The sequence below is a fragment of the Populus alba genome, chromosome 17, assembly GCF_005239225.2.
Source record: "Populus alba chromosome 17, ASM523922v2, whole genome shotgun sequence".
Lineage (NCBI taxonomy): Eukaryota > Viridiplantae > Streptophyta > Magnoliopsida > Malpighiales > Salicaceae > Populus > Populus alba.
The window spans coordinates 16223609-16249617 of record NC_133300.1 but is presented as its reverse complement, the minus strand read 5'-3'; the positions used below and the strand labels follow the sequence as shown (position 1 = coordinate 16249617).

Genomic DNA, 26009 nt, shown 5'->3' with positions numbered 1-26009 from the left:
TTTGCTAAAGAGACACGATGGTGACTACCCCTTTGTCTATCACGACCAGCAGCTCCACGCCCACTTTCTACATACTTGGAATAAGATGGGGTTGATGGAGAGTAACCAAATGGAGCCCTAGGAGCAGGATCATTGAACAAACTATTGATCCAAGATATCACCCGACACTCATTTTTCTTGCATTGTCATCAAACAAGGCCCATGTAAAAGTGAAGCCATTGCATTCATGGAAGCCCACTGGATTGCCTCATTTGTTCATTCAGTTCTTTATCAAATGAAATTTTGTCTATTGAATCTTTTGACGGCTATGCTGCGAGGCCTTATAGCGCTCAACTTCACGTCGGTAATCACTAACTCCATCCTGCCCCACGTGCTGCCAGTGTCATCACTCCAAGAGAGGAGAAGATCAAATAGTCGTTTTCTAGTTCGGAGATCGAACTTCTCAGACCTTGCCTCAACAAAATTCAGGTGCAAGGGATCTCAGAACGGAAGCAAGTGCATAACGGAGAGGTTGCATTTCTTGGAAGCTCTCAGGGGGTGCTGATAAGATCTGCCTTGTTGTTTCATCAATGAACCTGAGATAATGGTGACGGAAATGTCGTTTATGCCCCAGTGTGCCAGGCCAGATATTCTCAGCAACAGTTCGGTATATATTCGCAATGTGAATGCGCAGTTCCTCACGGCGAGGTTTTTGACTTTGTACCTTGTGAGAATGAGTTATCCAATTAGTATGGACTGAAATCCAAAATTTGAGAAATTAAAAAAGAAAAAAAATTGAATGATATAGCATGAAAAGGACATTGTTATCAGCCATTTCACATTGGGTGATGATTATATTTTAGTATGTTGGCAAGAAGATAGGTCCAAACCCAGCCTACACCCTACAGTAACATTCAGATGGAGCTTGACAACGTAGGCTAAAAGAGAAAAATATCTCTAATCCTCGATCAATTCTTCAATTCAATGTTTAAATGACATCTTAGATTGATAGAAAGCTGAGAACTTTAAAATTAACAAGAAATGGGTCGGTCCAGAAACAAAGTAAAGAAAGTTTAGCTCAAATGTTTGGTTTAACCAACAACAACAACCAAGCCTCAATCCCAAACTAGCTTGGGTCAGCTATGCAGAACCTTTTGCACCATTCCACTTAATAGTTCAAATGTTTGTTTGACTTTTCAAAATCAACATTCTTGGGATATCAATTGAACACTTTTAAAGAATGACTACACAGAAAATGCCATAGCTTCAGATTGAGGAGGACATGGAACACTGGGAGCACACAAAGGGAAGCTAAGCTAATTTTCACAGATAGAAAACCTGAAGGTGACAACACTTTGATTTTTGCAACTTATCAAGGAATGACATCAAACACTGGAAACAGACAGCAGGACTACAATTTTAAACATCTACTCTCCTATGTCTATGCTGACAAGTAATACGAGATTAATCATGATAATTGAAGATGTTTGTTGCATGGCAGAAAACTGCTTGGATTTTTTCCCTTTTGGTATATTGACTCATCTTAGGGTACCAGCAATAACATACTTTTCCCCAGAATTTATGACACAAATATTAAATGAATTGCACTAGGGGTTATGCCCCACACTTCATGAACTTACAAATAACAGCCATGAAAATCAAACATATCATGTTTAATGCATTTATATACTCCGTACCTTCCATTTAGGTTTTCCCTCAGTTTCCAAAGATATCTCATCAATAAATGATGAAAGCTCACTAAACATTATTTCACAAGCTTCCAGATGTGAGTGGCCAAGAGCCATGGTTGCTGCATGCTGTTGAAGGAACCAATTTGAGCATTAGCAATAAATAAATAAACAAATAAATTATTTGGGCATGAAAGTAAAACAATACCGAAGTCCTCTAATTGTTTATTAATTGTTTGTAGTGAGTATGTCTACTGGAGAAAACCACCCTCTCTTCCGATTGTTGACCAATTATCTGCTTTGCGATAATAATGGCATAGATTGGGACATCGCATGTTTAGCACACAGCAACTGGTAACAGATTCAAGTTCAATAGAAGAGAGCAGCAGGTTCAATTCTCTTCAGCATCCACAAAGGGATAAAGTTACAAGCACAAGACATATTGCAATATTCCTGGGAAAAAGAGGAATGGGAAAGACAAAGCAATCTGACAAATACATGACAGCAAACCCAACCAAATAGCGTGCTCACTATAAATAAACACACAAATTTTCAGGTCACGACAGTCATATATGGGTTAGCACCTGCCTCACCAACCAATGATTAGCCCTTAAATGTAATTTTGATAAAAGAAAACTTCATTAGAAGAAGAAAAAAGATGGAAGAAGATAAGGAATCCTTGCATGACCAAAGCACGAGATCTGAAAAAAATAAAATAAAATGGAAGGTTGTAGGACCAGATGAGCAAAATCAACAAAACAAGATAGCTAATATAGAATAGAAATCAAAATCACCAACAAGGGAGACAGACTTGATCTTGAAGGGATCAAAAAACGAGAGACTCACTTGATTTTGACAAAACAAACCACGAGAGACACTCGATCTTGGAGAAAGCAATACAAGAGAGACGCAATCAATCTTGAAGAAAACTCTGTCTATTTTATTCAACAATTCAACCAATAACATAATTGAATGTCCAGGTGCTTCTGAATGTCTAGGTGCTTATTTCAACAACTCAACCATTCAACAATAACATTAATATGCACCAACACAAATATAATAGAAAAACCTAATAATTCTTAATTCAATAAGGAAACTAAATCCTAATTTAACTACTAAATATAAATCCTAATATTCCCTATTTAATAAAATCTAAAATAGTCATACAATATTAAAATTCCTATATAAATAAAAACCAATTCCCATTGTTGCCTTCATTCTCCATCAAAGACCTTCTATTCCCAAAGCATATCAACTAAAGATAATCCTCTAAATAACAGTACATCACAAGGAAGCAAAAAAACATGTCCCACAACAATTATTTTAAGAGCAAATAATTCTTCGATTAAAAAACTTATTTCCATTCACAGTCTGAATTACAACAAACATAGCACAAACACATAAAAATCGCAACTGCTCCCCCTCTCAAAAAATAAAATAAAAATAGTAGCGACTTCACTCTGCTTAGGATACCCATTGCTCCCCTAAAAAAGAAAAGATCCTGGTTCAAGCTACAGGAAAAAACTCCTGAGGTCCCCTACCATTGTCGCTGGATTCCCTAACGATGACTATGTTTTATCAATGTCTTATCATAGATATTAGGTAACAATGCCTAGAAAGATTCCGTAAGTGTTCATCTCATCAAGAACTGCAGTCCAAAGACAGTCCTCAACATCTTGCTTTTTTAGATACAACGTGAAAAAGAGAAGGATTTGGAGACTAAGAAAGATGTTTAAAATAAATATCTATAGCAAAGATATCCAGACACCCAAAGGCCACATCCTTTTAACCTATTCTTAAATTGAAGGGAGTTTAGAATCTCAAGATGTAAACAAAGCTCATAAGGTTTCCACTCATTTGGCTTCTGTAAAGATGAATCTCCCAAGAAATATTTCTCAATACTCAATAGATGAAAAAGGCTAGAGATGGAGGCATAATACAATCTGGATGAACGACAAAGGTGGAAAGTAAAGTATAAGGCTTCCCCATACCCAAGGTCCTACTAGAAACGAATGTGAAGATCATTAGCAGCTTTATATTTTGATAGACATGGTGAGAAACAAGTCAGGCTAAGTGACATACTCCAGCCTTCACATACCAACCATTTGAATGAACATCATGCTCATGTTCATTGCAAATAACCTAGTGCCAAAATGAGTCATGTTCTAATATAATAAGCAGAACTTCCCCATAAAGGCAATATTTTTTTTTCCTGAACAAAAAAAGACCAGTGCCAACTCTCCCTTAATCTTAGACGTATAACATACTTTATATCAAGTTTGTGATATAGGTTACATCGTATTCTCAGCAAAGAACAACCAGATAAATAAAATAAGACCTCATGATTCTCTAACTTGGTTACCGTTTAACATTAAGAATCACACATTTTTAACCCACCAACTTCCTCTGGCTTAAGTTTGCTCTTTCAATTGCTAAACATTCGCTGACAACCTGACACAAACAGATTGCTAACAGAAACACAGGTACATTTAGAAAACATGCAACAAGAAAATAAACACTTTTAGTGGACTCCCACCTAAATTAATCCAGGTTGACATTACCATCCTGCTGGGAGTGATGACATAAAGTTTACCTTCATGCTGATTTTTTCCCCAAGAAAGAAGAGATATTAAGGTCCAGTTAAAGAACAGAGGTTGGTCGGAGAATTAAATGTCTAAGCATCTTATTTTAAGCCAAAAAATACAAAAGAAAATGTTGATGAACCCTTTCCTCACTTTGACACTCACTTTTAGATAGGGGCTCATAACAAACTTACTCAAAATAAAAGAAGCAAATGAATACAAATCCATTGAACTAGAAGAATTGGTAGTAACATGTACTTACTATGTTTGTTTCAGATCCAGATTTTAGAGAGAGGAAAATAAGATGGTAGAGATCTTTGGTAGCTGTTATAGCTGTTAAGCCACCAGATTCTCTACTATCTGGTGGACATGAACATGCAAACATTGCATACATGAGCCATTGATCGAGTTTGTTATCTGCATCTTGTGACTGATGAGCCTTCCCACCTAACTCAATGGGAGTAATGTGAGCAAGGCGTTGGATGACCTCCACCCTGCCAATTAAAATTGAGTACAAAATGACATCATCCATATCTAGTTTCCTTGAAAATAAACAGATATGAAGAGCTTCATTAAACACGAAAAGTATGTGAACAACAATGTCAAGAACAAACCAGCATCATAACCAGAGTTCAATTCATTTCTTCAGCTAAATAGTCACATCTCAATTCGAAAGATAGATTTGACATGAGAACCTAAAGTGCCGTGGGGAAATTTCTTCCATGTTCTTGGTATAATAATGTTTATGCATTATTTGATTAATGGTTAAGATTTTTAGATTTTGACAAGTTGAAGAAGAGTCCAAGATGTAGTTTGGTAAATAAAACATAACTTTTAATTTGATCATTAGATCAAACTAAAATTTTAACAGAAAATTTTGAAGGCCCTGTTTTCTTACTGGGTTAAAATTTCATGATAATCGAAGATTAGGAAGGCCTTCAAATAAAGCTTGGAAGTTACTATGTGAGATTGTCTTTATTTACCTTGTATTTAGATTATTTTTTCTATTTAGCTTAGGACTTTTAATTTAATTAGTATCTTACTATATAAAAATTCTAATACCAGACGAATTCAATTAGTTAGGTAAGTTTTAATTAGGAATCTTTTTCAATAAGGATAAGGATGTCTAGTTTCTTTTATAAAGAGGAAGACTATTATTCAAACTTTTAATAAAACACTACAGAGTTTTCTCTAAATTTCTCTATGGCTTGGGTCTGTAACTTTAGGGCTAGAGAACCCTAACTTCTATCCACGCTATATGTTGCATCATAAAAGCTTATGCTACACTTCTAGTCAAGTAGTCAAAGATCAAGAGAACCTAATAAAACCAACACATTCATACACAACCACAACCTATACACCTTTTCAATTTAGTAAATCAAATAATGAATAACTCAAAAACCCACAATGGGAATACTGCATCGGTTAACAATTCTATGGTAAAAAATATTGCAGATGGCAGCAATGGACAAATGACGGTAGAAGTAAATGCAACAATTCAACATGTAAAATTGGGGAAAAAAACCAGTGATAGCACTAATATATCAATCAAAATCTACTCACTTTGCATCCTGAACAGAGCTTGGGCATAGATCAGCAGCATATTTGACGAGTTCACTAAGACACCTAGCCCACCTATTCTTATCAGGAGTCTCAAATATGATCGATTGAAGTGTCACTTCAGGAGGAATTGCATCGGATTCTCGTCTCATATCAAATGGGCGCCCAGTGTCCCAATAACAGCTCTGAACAATGTCATCCTGTAATTTTGAAACCTCTAAGTTGTGAATATGATAAGGAAATTTGCATTCAAAGGACTGCTACTTGCATGAAATTAAAGAACAGAAACAAAAAAATATCAAAGATGGAAAACTACAAATTAGGATGTCTCACCCCATGTTCTTCAAGGACATCAATCACAAATATTGGTTCCACTTCATTTCTTAAATTATGGTCCAGTTGCTCACGTAATGTACGGTCTCGTATATCATTCCTTAAAGCACGTACACAACGCAATAACTCCAATGCTGTATGCCTAATCTGGCTGTCCACAGAGCTAAGGAAGATTAGACCAACTGCATCAATCTCCGATGCACGAAACTCTATCACTTCAGATTGTTGGAAAGAAGACTTCTTAAATCCATCATTTCGCTGCACTCCACGCTTTGCATCATCAGCCTGGAATTCTAGATCATTGTTCAAACAACTTCTCCAAAAGCGCATTAGTTCCAGCAGGCGCCCCAATGATGTTTGGATGAGAAGAGGGAATTCATCGGGAAGCCGAAGGATAAAGTTGGCCATCCCTCTCATAACTGCAAATCTACGATGTGGAAGATAGCTAACAATGCGGTTCAATACTTGCACTGCTTCCTCACGAACACCAGGATCAATGCTTATTCCATGTTGTGGAATTATTTCAGTAATTCTATCACTTCTGCCAACTTCCTCTATCAGGTATGGTATACACTTCAGGACTGACCGGAAAAGATATCCCTGAGACTTTTCCTTGGTTACAGCATCTAAGGAAGCATAAATTTTTATTTCATATAAGCCATTTGCATCTAAGAATAGCACAAATTGAAAGCAATGTACAGGAAAAAAACTAGAAAGGTAACATGGAGAATAGCCAGGAGTTCATGAATGCAATGGATGTTGTGGCAAGTATACACGCAAGACCAGAGAAAAAAAAAAACACCATCATATCACAGATCTATAATCTCTTTTGAACCCTACACGGTCAAGTCCATGGAAAATGAGAATCATAACCCATCATTCATGGTATTATTCACCTCTCCATTTGGTTGAAAGAAGAGGCATATAAGGATATGTTTACATTTGTTACTGCTAGCAGTAGTCAACTGTTGCCTCTAAAAGCTAAATAACTCAACTCAACTAAATCTTCATCCCATACTAATTAATGTTGTCTAATCAAGGTCAGTTTGGGTTCAAATGCTCAAATTACAAGGCTTTATTGACAATCATCCAAAACTCATTGGATATCCATCAAGTGTCAGTCAGTGCAAGTAAAACAGCCTATCCTAAAACAAAGGGCTGGAATAAAAAATATCCCCATCATGAATCAATTAAACTACATTTCAAGTCCATTTATTACTTCATGAACAAGCTGCTAAGCAAAACTGATTCTAGACAATTTTTAAAAACATATTACCAATTGTGGTCTTTGAGGAAGTCAAAAGAGCCTGACTGTAGATCCTGTGACAAGATCTCAAAATTGATTCGATTGCAGCCTTCACTTTTGGAATGTAATGGCCGATATCATGCCCTGTTTTATGCAATTAAGTCAAAATGATGCTCAGTTAGATAGTTCTTAACAAAACCAAACTGATAATATATACATGTTATAGGACCAGCTATCAAGTGTACCTTTAAATATTTCTAAGCCGATGTGCTCGCTTGAAGGTGACATAACTATGGCAAGCAAAGCACGGAGACCAATCACTTTTGCTTCACTTAGACTGTCTTGCTTCAGCAATTCTAATATCATATGGTTCATGGCAAAATCAAGGTTATGTTCAGCAATAGTTACACAAAATTCAACAAGTTTGTCATGTTGGACATCCTGAGTAAGCATTCCTTTCTTCAGAACTGTTAAGAGTTGAGAAGTCACACTGTCTAAGTAGTCCCATATACGGTTTAGGGCCTGGCTAGCTGCATGAACACTTAAGTAGAACCTCAAAACTCGATGAAGGCAGTCCAAGGACATGAATCGGTGGTTCTTGTCCTGCACTAGCAAAAGCAACAATAGAAATGAAAGCCCATAAAGATATGCCTCTGATCCCTCAACCAATCAACCTAATGAGACAGCCAGTTGTCAAAAAATATATAAACCATATCTTCTCTTGCCTTCCCCATACTTAACTTAAACCAAACTTAAACTCACTCTTAAAAGCTTATAGAGTTGCTCCATGTGAGGGCTCAAGTTATTGTGGAATACTTGAGGATCACCAAGACAGAGAAGAAGAGTCACCAGAGGGTACCCAACCTAACAAATTGAAAAGATCACACAAAAGCACAAGCCAGGGATACTGTTAGAGAAAACGAGAGAGATTACATAATCCGGGAAATACCAAACAGATTGATAACAAAGAAACAGAAACAGGAGGAGAGCCAAGAAAACAAGATGTCAATTAAACATAGGACGAAGTGCAAATGCAAACTCCCCAAGAAAAAAATTGCTGAAAATATAATGAAAGAGAAGTAACTAAACAGGCTAGAGATCTAGAAACATACTGTGAAAGAAACTGATAAGAAATTCAAATATTGAGTTAAAATGCAATCAAACACCTGGAACTCCATATAAATAGAGGATATTCTCTGAAATCATCTTACAGCTATATGTTTGCTTTGTCTGTCCATCCAAGGGATAAGCACCCCTCTTATTCGTCCAACAGCTTCATACCACAAAGTAAGTGCATTTTCCACACCTGTTGGGGGCCATTGGCCCTTTCCACAATCTGCTAGTGGAGCCAAAATGTTTGAAAGCATATTACACAGTGCATGGTGAAGCTCACTTTTGCGTTTAGGAGGAAAACGGCTAAGAGGATTTGCTTTCGCCACAAAGGAAGCCGATGCATTCAGTCCCCCCTCAGTCTTAACCTGTAAACTATCACATTATCAAGACCTTGTTTTATGCCATTCACTTCAGGAATAAGTGAATCACACACACATACCCCAAGCTTCAGGTAACGCATCCCATTAATGATACTGAGTGTTTCACTACGGGCAACACTAGTATCAATTCGACGTGTATTTAGTTCCATGAAAAAGCGTTCAGTAACAGAACTAAACCTGTGGAAGAAAACAGAGAGGACCATAAAAATTGTACATTGCTTTAATCAGGAAGTATAAGGAGAAAAGAGAGAAGTCAATAACATTTGCTTCAAAGATTACTGATGACGTAAGGGTGCAGCTGTTGGTTCTGTTACTGTTATTACTTTCTAGAGCATGCATGTCAAAGCTTCCAGTTACTAACAACTACAACTTCCTCGATTAAATATAGTATGTAACCTTTTTTTCTATTTCCACAATCAAATGATATAAAAAGAGACGAAATTGAGAGGAGATATTTTCTCTCTGTATTGTGTCATTTTCCTTTTCGGTCAACAAAAACCCACCAGTATTGGTCCAAGACAGAAAAGGGAAATGTCCATATTGGACAAGGAAAAGGGAAGATATGACAGAAACCACTAGCAGGAGTGCCTGGAAAATGATAAAAAGAAGTCGGGTACTGTAGCCAGATCCTGAAACCCTAACTATATCATGCCAGCAAAGGTACAATAGCAATGCATTAAGAGGAGGGGGAATTCAAAATTTCACCACAGTTCCAAAACTGTCATCATTATTCAATCGTACAAACTCCATTTTGCCTTTCCTTTCTATGAATCTAAATGCCAAATGTGCAAATACAAAGACATTTCAAACAAAATATAAAAAGTGCTTTGTCAAATAATACTATCAATATCAGGTATCATACTGTAATGAAATGGTTACCTGATACGAGATAAGGCACCTAAGAGCTGAGCGACTAAGTCCAGAAGAAGCCCTCGCGAATCAACCAATGAGGGATATTCAACCTGGCTAACAACCCTATAACAAAGATATATTTGAATGCACAACAAGAAAGGAAGAACATGAGAACTGTTTAATCACATATATTTTATGACTGTTCCTCAAAGTTTCTATTAGTGTTTCATTGACTTCAATATCTCAATTCTGAATGTCTTCATTACATGCTTCAGTCTAGATCAAGGCACTGTCATGCTTAAGTAATCATTTTAATCTATCAAATATCATATCCCAGTTAATACAGCTGACACAAAATCAGCCCCATGCCAGCCTGATGTTTCAGTAGAACAGATATTGGCGCCTCACTTCATATACATGACGCAGATAATTCAGTTCACCACACATATTTTAGAAGTTCCTAAATCCATAGCTTTACCTGTCAGCATTAATCAGCCAGTCAAAAACAAAATTTTCAAGCCCAGACCACAGCTTCTCTGCAATGAAGAACAGCCATTTAATCTAACTAGAAAAAATACAATTCAAGCAGATAAGTAACATAACTGGATAGTGAACAAACCAGTGAGTCCCTCCTGTGGGCAGCATTCCACAAAACGGATACATGCTGAACAAAAAATGCACTCCACTGCAAGCTGAGCACAAGTAACGTAAATTAATCTCTGAATCAAACAACTACATTATCAAGATAAATCATGGCATTTCATGTTTTCAGACTAAACAAGTTAAGAATGAAGAATTTATGGCATATGATGTATTTCCTACTTAATGAGTTACCCTAGTGATATGTGCATGACAGGAAAAATCATCTACAATTTTAAAACTTTACAAGTTGAACACAAAGGACAAACAGCTTGAAAGTTGCACGATGAATAAGACATTAATCCAGTGCATCTATTGTTACCCAGTACATGCCTCATTCTTCAACATTATTGAATTTGCAATAATTATGACTCCTATTTACAGTATAGCCTGAAATTTAATATTTGAGGGTGTTTCAGAGAATAATCATATAAAAGGTTCATAACATTACATTGTGCATATATGTTCCAGATGCATGGATTGAATGGGATGGAGATAAAGATAATTCCATAACCTTGTCATTTGATAGGCCAAACTTTTCTTGTTCATCCACTCACTAAAATTTGTTATGAAACATTCTAAAATCTAGTCATCTTGCTCTCATCTGAGATATTTTTTTAAACCATAAATTGGAGGGCATCCCAAAAGACACGAGAAGTGCACCTGTCAATCAGGTAAGTATTATCTCATTATAGAGGAACGGTCCAGTTTTAAGTTTGTAGGAGGGGAGAATTTTTGGCAGGTTCATAGAACAACAAAAATCCCCATAAAACAAGAGCGAAATGGGATATAGAAATTGCTAAGGATGATGAATCAAATGTATGGCCAAGATTGCATACGAGGATCCAAAAGAATAGCATACTTATTCATGCAACCATTTATATCAATCTCCAAAGACTGATATAAATAAAAGAGAATTGTAAAAAATGAAATGAAGAAACTGAATGGAGCTCAGTTGCTGCCAATGCACAAGGATGAGAGTGCATTTACTTTCAATGCTTAATATGTTGAGATTTTTTGATAACCATTGACCTTGCCCAGGGAAAAAAAAAAGGCATTTGCTTACTCTCTCATCATTCCTGAAGGAAACATGAAATCATACCTAAATACTAAAATCTCCTTATAATAGCAGAAAAATGCAAGATTATAATTTGACTGGTGACATCTTATTATAGAGGTTAAACCATTCAAGAATAAAAACTTTAAGGTATGCACAGTACAAAATTGTATCTCTAAGTTGAAATCATAATGAACATTTCTTCAGTTAAATATTGACAATCAATGCATTTTTGGGCCAGGTGAATGTCAACTAAATCCAAAGCTTGGGCTGCAGCTGGGTGTCAGCATGTGAACTCAATTCAAAACTGGACTAAGCTTGATACAAGGACTATCAGAATGGCCTCCCATGCAGCTAAATGGTAGGGTGCACTTGTATGAGCTAACAAATACAAACACATGAGCATTGACATACAATGCTCAATAAGTATTTCACAAAGCTATGCTCTCTGAAACCATCATTTTTCATCAATTCTCGCATTCCCTTAAGTTTCACTTCATTGCTAACTTACTTTTCATTTTAATCATTTTCAAAGTGCTTTGGCTTTGTTTTGACTTTTTTTTTCCCACTATGATCCAACAAGTTTTAACAAAATATCTTTTCAGAATATAATTTGGATTCAAGGACATCACATTGGTAATAATGATGTTGTTGAAGATCAAGATGAGGGGTCATTAAGAGGTTGAGTATATTGAGCTTTAAGAGTTAGTTTTATTCAACAATGTTACCAAGATGATCTGAATGTGTTGACGCAAGAGAGCAGGAAAACTTTTGGATGCTCAACAATATAATTCCTCTAATGTATGTAAAAAAAATGTGTTTAAAGAATGCTTTAAAGTTACATCTTTTATGAAAATAACTTCAATTTTATTTCTAATGATGTAGAACGTTACTGGTATCAGAAATGACAGTGTACTATACTGATTATACAGTTATCCTTGACAAACCTTTCTTTGGAATGTAGATGCATCATTTGCACCCTTTGGAGATTCACTGCAACAAAAATCCAACAAAGAGAGGGAAAAAATGAGAAATTGTTAGAGAAAATTACCACTCAAAAAAAAAACAAAAACAAAACAAAACTAATGCTTCTTGTGTCTATCTATTCTTTATAACATTGGGTCAGGTAAAATTTTAGGTCTGCCTAATCCATGCCTTGTTCATGTTTGGACAATATTGGTAGTTCTTCAACCCTTGATTTACATTTTTTGGTGCACATTTTATCCAGCACTCATATGTCTGTTAATGAAGTGGACAACAATGTTTCCTATTAACTGAAAGTTGAAGGTTGGTCCAATCTAGACAACAACGTGGCCCTGGGTTGCTGTGCATAGATGGTTGGATAATAAGTGCTTCCCTATGGCAACACGTTTCCAAGTCAAAATGGTCGGTGCCCACACAAATATGGTGAATCTTAAACAGAGAAACAGATCTGTTGAAGATGGCTAGAGAGTGGAACCTATTTCCTATAAAGGATGCATCTCATGAGGCAGGATAACAAGAAAATACAGGCTGTTAATCTTGAAATGGACTGAACAGGCATTGTTACCCTACAAGATTTAGCGTAAAAGTTGAAAGTCCTTGGATCCACAAGTTCAATTTCACACTGGTTTAAGCTTCTTTTGTTTTTAAATTTTCCCAATTTTTTTCACAAGCAGAGTCCCTTTGTGTAACATCCAGCCAATGACTTCTATTTCTGAAGAACAACATATCAGGACAAATCAACCACTACAAAAAATGAACCACAATAAACCTTGCACATGACCACAAGATTTGTTGCCTTCAATTGGAACATTTTTTTCATTTATACCAGTCAATCAAACCACAACAGACTACAGAGTTTAGGATCATCAGCACAATTTCAAATTTCATACTAAAAGCATGACATTGTTTACAATCAGTCCCCATTTTCTCAACATAAGATGTCCTATCTCAAATCTCAAATTTCTTTCTAACACCTCCAACAGTCTTTTGTCCAACAAACCTGACTTGTTTACTGACAGAGCACGGGAATCGGCCTTCCATTTCCTGGACAAAAAGAACAGAAATCCTTTGCAAGTGAAGTGATTAACCAGTATCTCTCTCCCCATTTTACCTTGCATATGGCCATCAAGATGTGTGCACATCAGGAACAATTACATTGTTATGTTGACAAACTAATCTTGGTCTCTTCTTCGTCAAATGCCATTCTCTTCAATTATTCTCATCAAACAACTTACTCTCATCAACTACTCTAAATTATCTTCTTCAAACTCCTCACTATAAACAAGAAGTTCAGGAAAACACCTTCTCTTTTTGGCTTAGAAAAAAAAATCCCTGTCTCAAACAACACAATGCTTCAACTTCCTCACGTGTCTCTTAACTTGCAAATAATGATATTCCCCATGTATGAAATACATTGTTGCCAGAGAGATAAAGCCAATCAAAGTTCAAATTCTGCCTGAATGAAAGGTCAAGAGGTAAATTTTTGTGATTTTATTTTTTCTTTTCCCGGCAACGAAGTATCAACTATAGGCCGTATTGAACCCAAGAAGCAAATTATACAATTTCCTAAGTGGAGCTAACAATGAGAAGCTAGAACAAGCCTACCATCATATTATCGCGATGAAAAATAATAAATAATCAATCATTAACTAAGTAACCCGAACATTACATTACCTCTCTCTCCATTTAAGAAGAGCTTCGAGAAGAGGAACGGGAGTATGGCGTGCAATCATAGCCAAAGAATCCAAAACCTGTTCATAGGATGGGTCAGGTGGTCCATCCAACATTTTGCCCATTCCAGGACGGCAATAGGAAAAAAAGTTTCAAAAAAATCTACGTACCAGCATCCATGAGTTATCAATCACCATATTCTGCAAACACGCGCGAGCAAATTAATAAATTACTACTACTTCAAAATTCAACCATGAAATAAAATTTTCCCTTCGCATTATTTCTATTAATTTTTTATATAAGTAAAATAATTTCAATCATTTCATTAGAAAAAATTGACCTGAGCTTGAGCGGTTTCGATACGGCGTCGTGCGAGAGGGAGAAACCGCTGAAGCAGCGAATCCACAATCTGCTTCGCAGCACCGGCCCCGGTGCCTCCTGCTTTCATCTTTTTAAAAATAATAATTTATGAACTCCTAACAAAATCAAATCACCAAAAAAATTGATTAGATTTTGAAAATTGGACGGATGGAAGAGTGATTGCAAATGAGAGAGAGAGAAACCTGAAGAGAGGAAATTAGGGATTAGGGATTTGGAAGCATTGGTTTTGTTTAGTTTCTTGAGTGTGAGATGATCTGAGTGGGGGGGGAAGGGGGGAGTTTTTTCTTTTTCTTTCTTGTTTTTTTGTTGATTAATGGAGGAATATATTTTTTAAAAATGACTTGTCGTTTGAGCTTAACGGTATGATAAGTGGGTGCCAGCTAACAGATGCGCACTATCTCCTTTATTATTGAATGGGAAGGGCAACATTATAATAAGAGGAAAAAAAATGGAACTTGTTGGATTAAGAGTCATTCTTGGAGGTCTAGGAGTTGCTAGTTTTTTTTTTTTTACAAGCTCTTTTTTAGGTTGAATTTAGAATTTGGATATAGACTGTTTTTTAAAATTTATTTTTTTATTTTTGATGTTAATAATAAATTAAAAAAATATATAATTTTTTTTCAATAAACATTTCTATTTCTTTCCATGCATACGAAACCTTAATTTTAAATGTAAAGTAGACGAAGTTGCAAGCTCATCCAACTCAGCTCACTAAAAGTATTAATGAAGTATTTGAAAGTATGGTTTGATGTATATTTTTAAAATTTTTGTTTTTTTGTTTATTTTAAATAACATTTTTAATTGTTTTAATAATTTATATATATATTAAAAAAAATTATTAAAAGTCCAGCTAATCAATCATAAGTCATAACTTCAAAAAGTTCAACGCAAAAATTAGAGCAATTTAATTATAGGCTCAAATTGTACGTAAAAAATTAATCAGTTTCGGCTATTTGAGCTTGTGACCAGCAGTACATGCTATACTACTAGCAGCATCATATTATAGGTTCAATATTTTTTGAAGCATCTGCCTGTCCCATAAATCTCAAGAACATGAACAAAAGCCATGAACCTGGCTGCCTGCAGACAGGAATGTTTCTGTATCTGTTGGTATATATTTAGCAAACTTTTCTGTCGATGTAGACTTTGTTACGCTCTAGTTTGTAAGTTTATATAAATTGCTGCAAACTTCCTGTTCCCATTTCCATTTCCAAAGCCACGAGCTGCTCAACAACATTGTAATCATTTTGCTCTCTCTTGTGAGACTGCTATTGCTAAAAGAATTATCAATAAATATCTTCCGAGAAGAAGTGGTTTACAGAGATGGACTTTCTTCCTCTTCTTCTGTTTACTCTTTCCCTTTCATTTTTTCCCTTCCTAACAAGTAGATAGGTGTTTAACTCGAAGATTATGAGGGTTATTTTACGCCCGAATCGTGTACAGTATTTGTGAAGCTTATTTTCTTAGCGAACTATAGTGTTTTTCTTTTTTGTTTCTAGCTGTATGGTTATGGTGATTATGTCGCTTTCCATGTCATAGAATCCGTGGATATCTGGGAAAATCTCATTCATTGGGACTTCAAGCATGCAGTTGTTGACAGCTTCCTTGATTGTAGATGCTGGGGAACGTTGTTTAACTATTTGTTCTCTCTTTCCCAGTTCTCCAGTTCAAAAGAAATGGAGATGCCTATCTTTATGACCTCGGCAGCACGCATGGCACCTTTATTAACAAGAATCAGGTCAGCAAAAATTCGCTTTTTATATTTAAATTGTATGCGTTTCTTAAAAGGTCTGATGCAAGTGATACACTGATACTGTGGAGGGAACTTGTGATGTGTGATCCATCACATGTTATTCAATATATATCCGGCTATATAAGTCATGTACTCATCTAGAAATCTTTGATTTATTGTTTGATTGGATGATATTTTCGAACTAAAGGAGGATCTGGTCATGTATGTGGGACATGATCTTGTCCAAATAAACCCATATCGAGAATTATTTGGTTATTTGATACCAAGGAAATCATCGAGGACTGAAATATAAGCACAATATAAAAGAAAAGGCAACTTGGTGAGAATGTAGTGTGCTTTACACCAGACATGTTCGTGTCAACAGAAAATCTCCTGGATCCTGAAGAAGGAATTAAAAGAAAAGCAAGGTAAGATGACAGTTTGAAAAACTTCCAGAGAATTGATTGCTAGCCTCTCCTGTTTGTGCAATCTCAATAGAACTTCAAGAGGCAGAAAATGTATTCTAATTGGGACTCTGAGTACTCTGATTGCTAAACAAAAGAAATCCTAACAAAAAATGAAGTACACTGCATAGATCTACTGCATAGGATGCTCTAAATACTAGTGACTTATTGGACAAGGATTCCAATTCTGAGCAAACATTTTCAATGGCCAACCAACATTTTTTCCAGTAACATCCACTCTGGCTAGTTGAAAGAATCTTTTCTTGTCATGTCTGCTCAGTTGATCTAGAATCTTCTAGCAGAAAGAATCCTAACCTTCAAGGCTAATTCATCCAGCTGATTAACCATTTCAACTTTATGTGTTTTCATGTTTTTAACACGAAATGACAAAAACTAGCTCTGGCTTATCATCGGCCAAATTAGCCAAATTTATGTTCTTCAATTTTCATGAATTTAGCATTTGGTTATATGGATTTAATCTTCTACTCTATAGTTTTGATTTGAATTTGAAGTTGTCCTGTGCCAGGACCCAAGGAAGGGAGGAGTTGACCCCAAACGAATTGCGTATTTATTAGCTGACAATCTTGTAGAAGAAAGCCTTGCTCTCAGGTGGTGAAGGAGAGTGCAGGATAGCTTCTTCCTTTGAAATTTCCTGCTTAAAAGATTTATGTAGAATATGTTTGTGTATTTTAATGATGTGCTGCTGCTGAAAAAATTTCCTTCCGGTGGGTGATGCTTTTTTGTTGCATTCTTAGTTGCTTTTCCCTTTCTGTATCCCAGGCGGAGAAGAGAGTATATGTGGCATTGCATGTTGGCGATGTTATTCGATTTGGCCAGTGGGTAACTTTTTTCCTTGATTCCTCGACTTATCCATTCTTCTGTATCTTTCATGCCTCTGGTATTTTCTCCCGACTGTTCATCACCTGGCATCATTGTGGGGCCATTGGCTTTGGTTCACATATTCTTTTTTCGATATATACTAAGATTGTTTCAGCGTGTCTTACGTATAGTGTTTATATTATGAGTAAACAAAATAGCAGAATGATAATTGAAAATAACAGAGTAATGAAGAAGAGATTGTATATTGCAGTAAGTATGTTTGTACAGGATGACTAGCTAAGTAGCTATTATATAGAGACAGATTCTAACTATTCTAGGAATGTCAACTATACATTAAAACGATCCTAAGATCATGCTAGGCTGATCTGGTGCATTGATCCCGATCCACAATTTTCTCCTTAATGAGATTCATTTCCTTTTAACACTCCCCCTCAAGTTGGAGTATGAATGTCTATGACACCCAACTTGCTGAGATGTGTATGAAACACTGGCGATCTCAATGGTTTTGTGAATAAATCTGCAATTTGCTTTCCAGTTTGAACATACGCTGTCTTGACTTCTCCCCTTTGAATTCTTTCTCGAATTGTATGACAATCTAGTTCAATATGCTTTGTTCGTTCGTGATAAACTGGATTTGCGGCAATGTGTAAAGCCGCCTGATTATCACAAAACAACTTTGCTGGTCCAGGGTGTGATACTCCCAAATCTTTCAATAAGTACCTCAACCAGGTAAGCTCACAAGCAGCTGCAGCCATGGAGCGATATTCCGCCTCCGCTGATGATCTTGATACTGTTGTCTGCTTTCTACTTTTCCAAGACACAAGTGATTTTCCAAGGAAGGTGCAATATCCTGTTACAGATCGTCGTGTAATTGGACACCTTGCCCAGTCTGCATCACAATACCCTATCAAGTGGAGCGGGCTATCTGAAGGAAATAATAACCCTTGTCCTGGTGCTGCTTTCAAGTAATGGAGGAGTCGATGAGCAGTCTTGAGATGATGTAGTTTTGGTTCCTGCATGAATTGACTGAGTGTGTTCACGGAGTACGTGATTTCTGGTCTGCTAATTGTGAGGTAGATCAATTTTCCAACTAGATGTCGGTATCTAGTAGGGTCTTTAAGTGCCGCACTCCCTGTATCTGTTAATGCTAAGTCAGGCTCCATGGGTACCTTAGCTGGCTTTGCTCCAAGTAACCCAGCTTCCTCCAATATGTCTAACGTGTATTTTCGTTGACATACTGTAATACCTGTCTTGGATCGTGCTACCTCGATCCCAAGAAAGTATTTTAATGGTCCAAGATCTTTAATTTTGAAGCAACTGTTGAGGAACGCCTTGAGATCATTAATAGCCTTTTCATCATTCCCAGTAACAACCATATCATCGACGTAAAGTAATATGATTGTAATGGAATCCCCACGAACCTGTGTAAAAAGTGAATAGTCAGCACGAGATTGTTGGAATCCAATTTCTTGGATTGCACATGAGAATCTGCGAAACCAACTACGAGATGCTTGCTTAAGTCCATAAAGTGACTTATGGAGTCGACAAACTGTATTCTCCCCCTGTCGACGATAACCAGGAGGTGGGAGCATATATACTTCTTCACTGAGCTCGCCATGTAAGAAAGCATTTTGGACATCCATCTGATGTAATGGCCAGTGCCTAACAGCTGCTACTGCGAGGAGGCAGCGGACGGTGGTCATTTTGGCAACGGGGGCAAAGGTGTCTTTGTAATCAATACCTTCGCGTTGTGTAAATCCCTTTGCAACAAGCCTGGCTTTGTAACGCTCGATGCTGCCATCAGCTTTGTACTTAATCTTAAAAATCCACTTGCAACCGATGGGTCGTTGGCCAGGGGGTAAAGGAACAGCGGACCAAGTGTGATTTTCTTCAAGAGCTGTAATTTCAGCAGTCATGGCTGCAACCCACTGGGGATCATGACGAGCCTGCTCATAAGTGGCTGGCTCAACCAAGCGAGATATATTACTCACAAAGGAACGATATGGACTAGAGAGGCCAGAGTAAGAGACATACCGGTGGAGTGGATAACGTGTACCAGACATGGATGCAGAGGAGACGTCAGGGCCAAGGACAACAGCATGATAGGTTTGGAAGTCTTGTAGGTAAGGTGGAGGCCGATGAAGGCGGGTGGAATGGCGAGGTTCGGGGAGGGTCTGTATTGGGTCGATAATGGGGGGTTCAGTGACGTTGGTTAAGGAGGACACAGATGGATCAATGAATGTTGACGGGACGGATGACTGGGATGTCGTAACAGGAGGTTCTAATGGGACAATGGTTGTGGTGTGAGGGCGACGAGAGTAAACTTTGAGTGGGGTTGGGTGAGGAGTGGCAACCGTCGGAGGGTATGTATTGTGGGAAGGGGAAGGTGGTGCAAGATTTGGTTGGGTGGAAGGCTGATTAGATAGTGTGGGTTGAGGATGGGTGGTGGTCTCAGGTAATGTGGCGAGGCTACTGGGGATAGGCAAAACTGGGTTGTCGTCAAGAGTTTCTGGTGGTAGCTTAGTGAAGGGAAATGTATATTCATGGAAAGTGACATCTCGTGAGGTAAAAAATTTCTTGCTTTCAAGATCATAAACACGATATCCTTTTTGGCCATGAGGATATCCAATGAAAATGCAACGGCGAGCACGACAATCAAGTTTATGATCAGGGGTGAGATTTGTGGCATAACATAGGCAACCAAAAACCCGAAGAGTAGAGTAGTTGGGTGGAGTGTGGTTTAAAAGTTCATATGGGGATTTGTGAGAAAGAAGGGGAGTGGGTAGACGGTTGATAAGGTAACATGATGTTTGGACACTTTCCCCCCAAAATTGTAGTGGTAAATTGGCTTGAAAGCGAAGGGCTCGGGCTACATTGAGAAGATGACGGTGTTTGCGCTCAACCACTCCATTTTGTTGAGGGGTATAAGCACATGTGTGTTGGAAAATGGTACCACGTTCATCAAGAAAAGAACGTAGTGAAGTGAATTCCCCCCCATTATCTGAACGTAAGATTTTGATATCCCGATTAAATTGTGTTTTTACCCAAGAGAAAAAGGACTTTATCAATGATTGGGTGTTGGATTTAAGACTCATGAGGTGTACCCAGGTGAAACGAGTAAAGTCATCAACAATCGTTAAAAAATAACGAGCCCCAGAATGTGTATGGATTTTGTGTGGTCCCCAAACATCACAATGAACTAAATCAAATGGTGCAATGGTATTTATTGAGCTTGTAGGAAAAGATAGACGAGTTTGTTTTGCTAGAGGACAAATCTCGCAGACATGCTTATTATTAAAAACAATATCAGGGAAAGATTGGGATAAATGGTGGAGGGGAGCAGCAGATGGGTGTCCGAGTCGTTGATGCCAAAGGTTTGAAGTGCAAGTGATGTGATTGATGAGGCAAGGATTTTGGGCAGGGGTGAGATAGTAAAGACCATTAAAATGCTTGCCCAGGCCAATCATCCTCCTCGTATCCACGTCCTGCACAACACAAAAATTTGGGTAAAATATCACTATACATCTCAAAGCCCGTGTCAATTTGCTTACAGATATTAAGTTCACACGAAAATTAGGCACATGGAGGACTCCATCCAGAGATAAGTCTGATGATAATTGAATAGACCCTATACTGTTGATGCGTGTCTGTTCTCCATTAGGTAAACCAACAAAGTCATGAATCAATTTCTTTTTGTTGTGCGTTGGTGGTAATTGTGATACATGATCTGTTGCTCCACTGTCCACTATCCAATATAAAGTTGAATGTGTATTAAAATTATCACAATTGGGTGTAGCAATACCTGTTGCGTTTGCAAATGGTTGATTGTTACCGTTTTTCAGTAATGCCATGATTTGCTTATACTCTTCAGCTGTGAAGGTTGGGCTTTCATCAGTCGATTCCCTTTTCATCTCAATGTTGTTGATCGTTGTCTTCTTATTTCTTGGCTTCATGTTTTTTCCATGCCATTTGTGGCCAATTGGAAACCCAATTAGATAATAACATTGATCAACCAAATGTCCTCCTTGCTCACAGTGAGTGCAAAACTTCCTGCTGCCAAATGAAGTCACCGTCTGTGATCCTCCCCGTCGTGCAACCTGCATCGCATGGGAGGCCGGCACGATGGAATTGCGTGCTGCTACCTCCATTTGCCTCTCTTGTTGGAGAATAAGGCCATGGGTTCGTCGTGTATCGGGTAGGGGATTCATCATCAAGATCGACCCACGGATTTGGGAATAGGGTTCGTTAAGCCCCATTAAAAATTGCATCATCTTCTCCTTCTCTTCTCTGTCAGCAAGCTTTTTCAGCATGTCGCAAGAGCAAGGGATGGGTTCCTGGTAAGACCCTAATTCATCCCAAAGCCCTTTGAGTTTTGTATAATAGGCAGATATGGAGAGGGACCCTTGACGACATTCAACAATTTCTTGTCGTATTTGGTAGATTCTGGATTCATCTCCTTGGGAAAATCTGTCTTTGAGGTCGTTCCAAATCACGGCTGCTGTATCTGAGTAGATGACACTACGAGCTATCTCTGGTTGAACAGAATTGAGGATCCAGGACACCACCAGATCATTGCAGCATTGCCATAATGGGAATTTTGCATCATTTGTTGGCGGAGCTTCTATGGATCCATCGATGAGACCAAGTTTGTTTTTGGCGCTGAGGCTGCGGCGCATTGAACGACACCATTCCCCATAGTTGCGTCCATTCAAAAGTGTGCTGACCAGGGTGAGTCCTGGTGTGTCTGAATGATGTAGAGCCAAAGGATCGGGTAAGAAAATCCCTCTCTCTTCTCTGTTCTGTGATGTGAAATCTGTGGATTTGTCTAGGATTTCAGTTGTGTTGATTCCTGTGTTGGCCATGTTGTCAATACAATGGTGTTTGTGTTTTGGTTGTAGCGGAAGGTGTTAGGCTAGAGACACTAGAACCAGCGCTCTGATACCATAAACAAAATAGCAGAATGATAATTGAAAATAACAGAGTAATGAAGAAGAGATTGTATATTGCAGTAAGTATGTTTGTACAGGATGACTAGCTATTATATAGAGACAGATTCTAACTATTCTAGGAATGTCAACTATACATTAAAACGATCCTAAGATCATGCTAGGCTGATCTGGTGCATTGATCCCGATCCACAATTTTCTCCTTAATGAGATTCATTTCCTTTTAACAATGAGAGTGTTATTGTTTGAAAAGACATGAATTAGGAATGAATGCAACTGTTTCTGCATTATTGTCCTTGCATATTTCTGAAATTTCCTCGTGTTCTTTCCTTGCACAGTTCATCTCAATTGTACATTTTTCAAGGACCATCTGACTTGATGCCACTGGTAAGATTGCTGTCACCATACACACATAAATAGTGCTCGATAGATATCTTAGATTTTGTGTACTTGGACATTACTCCTTGTCTCTTTCCTTTTTCTTTTAATTGACCTTATTCTTAATAAAGTTTGTACGTGCAGGTGTTACAACTTTATGTCTGTAATGTTCTATAAATTGTTCCCAAAGTCGTTTGGTGTTTGCATGTATGCTGGTTTGCCAGGTTGCTTAAAAAAATAAACACGGTAAGAGTTTTTAGTTTCGAAAATTAAATGAGCATAACAAATCTATTCTCTTGCAAAGGTTTTTTAGTAGTCTGTATCATGTGTTGTAGTAAGCTGACCGAAAAATTCTTAGAGATGCTAAGATTCGGCAAGCCTCACTTCACCGAGCAAGGTTGGAAGCAGCTCTTGCTGATTGTATCTCATGGGACATGGGAGAAGTTGTTGCTATTGAAGAAGCTGAGGTTATTGTCAGTCCATACATTTTCTGGATGTAATCTTGTGAGAATTATTGTTTTTGACTTTTTATTACTGTCAGCAGATACGACTTCTCTTTTGTCCACACTTTTCCCTAAGCTGCTTTACAATAAATATAGAACAAGTGAGATTACGTTTGTATGCACTTTTGTGCAAAGAGAATTGCTTAAAACTATTATTTGTTCTGTACGAAGCATGCATGTTGGACAACACTAGTGTTTATTTATAGCTGTCAACACTCTGTCAGCCTTACCTCCTTGTACAGAAATTATGTTTTTTTAGCAATCCAGAAAAAGAAAAAAGATAATCATTGAGAATTTGTTGTTCAATCCCACCTAGGAACTTGAAGACCAACTAGTTTACGTACTTGTGTCAAATTTACCTCCAGGTCTATTTCATTTTTTGGAATTATCTTGTATACCAGAACTTCTATAAATCCTAAATTAGACTCTTTCGCATGATAAAAAGCTGATACTCTTCTCTGTGTTGTTTATGTTGTTTTGGATGACTAGGATGATGGTGATGAAGTAGCATGGCACACCTACAAAGGGCAGCTTACAGAGAAGCAGGAGAAAACCCGTGATAAAATAATAAAAAGGTAAGTGGTTTTACGTTTCATACTTCGAGTCCCTCATTTCTAGATATTTGGTGTCAAATACAATGATGATTTCGCTTGCCTTGAACACGAGACCAATCTGCATCCAGTTTTTCAATCCCCTTCAGATTTATGTTCCAGTGTCATTTAAAATGTTCATCCTGTTACCTGTACTCCAAGTCGAAGGGCTATTTTTAGTGATGACTTCTTTCCTTTTCTCTTTCTTCTCACTGTCATGCCTTGCTTTTTCGCTGGTATTAGAAGTGTTAAATCTAAATGGTTGTATGGTTTATTGATGGAGAAGAAAAAACATTTTATCATCGCTGCATTAGTCGCTCTTTTCCTGATTTTCTTGTCAGTGCTGAATAAACTGTGCAGCTCGGAAAGGAACTATCCTCTCTACAATCTGAACTGGGCAGGATCTTGTTTCTATTGAAGATTGCTGACCCATCTGGAGAAGCTGATCAGAAAAGGGATTCGCGAGTGAAGGATAAGAAACCTGATAAAGCAGAGGTGCCTGTTTCTGCCACCAAAAAGCAACCACCCACCCAGGGGACCAAAGAAAAGTAGTGCATCGGGAAAACCGACCGATGTCTCCATGCAGAGGCAGAAAACTGAAGTTGCTGTGGCTGCTGAATTGGAATTGCATTTTATGGCAGAAACTTACTAGATTGCCATTGATGTTTCCTGATGGTAAATTAAAAATTATAAAGTTGTTATAATTATGAGATTTTTATAATATCAAAATAGTGTTAGTAAAAGTTCATGATTAATATTCTATTAAAACTAAATATTGAAAAAAATAATAATTGCTCTCATAAACTGAAATATAAAAAATACCTATAACTAATATAAAGATATTTGTCAAATGATAAATATGACTCTTAAGAGAATTTCATATAAAAATATTATTTATGTCCATAGAAAGATTCACGTGATAATTATATAAGTGATAATTAAACTTGAAATCACTAAGTTATCTTATATAATAAGTATTATGCTTTGATACTGACCACATGTTATTGTAATTAAGGATAAAAAATAAGCAGATATTGGATATGAAAAATATTTCAAAATTTTTTTGACACCACACTAATTTTTTCAAATGATTCCCCTTCAGAGTTAGGAACCGTTTAGAAACGTGGTTGAAATCGCGTTCCTAAAAAATTTAATTTTTTTTGCTAAAATTTAATACGGTTTGTATGTTTTGGATCGTTTTGATGTGTTGATGTCAAAAATAATTTTTAAAAAATAAAAAACATCATTGACATGCATTTCGGCACGAAAAAGTTATTTAAAAAATAACCGCTGCCACACTGCCAAACATACTCTTAGCTAAAACTTATTATTTAACTAAAACGTGCAAACACAATAAACTCTCCTTAAACCTCCTTTAAAAACCTATTTGAAGTTATTATGTTACATATGATTCCACTATAAAGTTTTCAAAAAATTTCTCAATAGCTAAACCAAACACAATAGTCTTCCTTGACTTTTTTCACAAACTCACTTGGATTTATTGTATAAATTCCCTTTTCTTTCGCACTATTTTTTCTTGTTTTTATGGTTAAATCTTAGAGGTAATCCAATGAGCTAGATATTTCCAACCTTAAAAATAAAGGAACATGAATATGATTTACTAGAAATGGTGATGCTATTCAAAATGACATGTTGTATATTCATTGAAATCGCATCACATCAAATTTTATCGTGATAATGTAGGAATTTGATAGAAAAAAAAAACATATTTTCTTAATTGCTATTAAGGTGGTGTTAACCCATAATATACTATATGATTTATGATACAAAATAGACTTTAAACTTAAACAAGTTACAACACTAGAAGATGCCGCATTGATACAACTCTTATTATTAATGATGATTTTACAACTTTTATCCACACACTTGATATATATTTGAAGAATAACAATAATTCTCTTATTTTCAATTCTCTCGAGTAATGTCAAGGTACATTTAACCATATTTAACTTAGTTGTCACAAACTCTATAGTGTTATGCTTATGATTGATTCTAATGATATCATTCAAGATTAAGTCCATAATAATTGTAAACTTAATGATAGACACTAAATAACTAGCAACACTAGTT

The 26009-nt window shown here is 36.9% G+C and overlaps 1 protein-coding gene across 1 annotated transcript in view; it reads right to left on the bottom strand.

Annotated features, from left to right (window-relative positions):
- LOC118043723 (uncharacterized) overlaps nucleotides 1-14780 on the bottom strand; it is a 15849-nt gene extending 1069 nt beyond the window's left edge. The window contains 24 exon segments of the mRNA XM_073405559.1: nucleotides 6-166; nucleotides 169-192; nucleotides 195-251; nucleotides 254-301; nucleotides 304-363; nucleotides 366-462; nucleotides 464-703; nucleotides 1677-1796; nucleotides 4512-4743; nucleotides 5813-6009; nucleotides 6143-6768; nucleotides 7419-7532; nucleotides 7634-7991; nucleotides 8151-8252; nucleotides 8600-8866; nucleotides 8941-9058; nucleotides 9761-9856; nucleotides 10212-10269; nucleotides 10353-10425; nucleotides 12377-12422; nucleotides 14088-14164; nucleotides 14255-14284; nucleotides 14425-14560; nucleotides 14648-14780. Coding sequence (XP_073261660.1) covers nucleotides 6-166; nucleotides 169-192; nucleotides 195-251; nucleotides 254-301; nucleotides 304-363; nucleotides 366-462; nucleotides 464-703; nucleotides 1677-1796; nucleotides 4512-4743; nucleotides 5813-6009; nucleotides 6143-6768; nucleotides 7419-7532; nucleotides 7634-7991; nucleotides 8151-8252; nucleotides 8600-8866; nucleotides 8941-9058; nucleotides 9761-9856; nucleotides 10212-10269; nucleotides 10353-10425; nucleotides 12377-12422; nucleotides 14088-14164; nucleotides 14255-14284; nucleotides 14425-14532 — 3309 coding nt within the window. The 5' untranslated portion in view covers nucleotides 14533-14560; nucleotides 14648-14780.
- Nucleotides 14781-26009: the final 11229 nt, after the last annotated feature.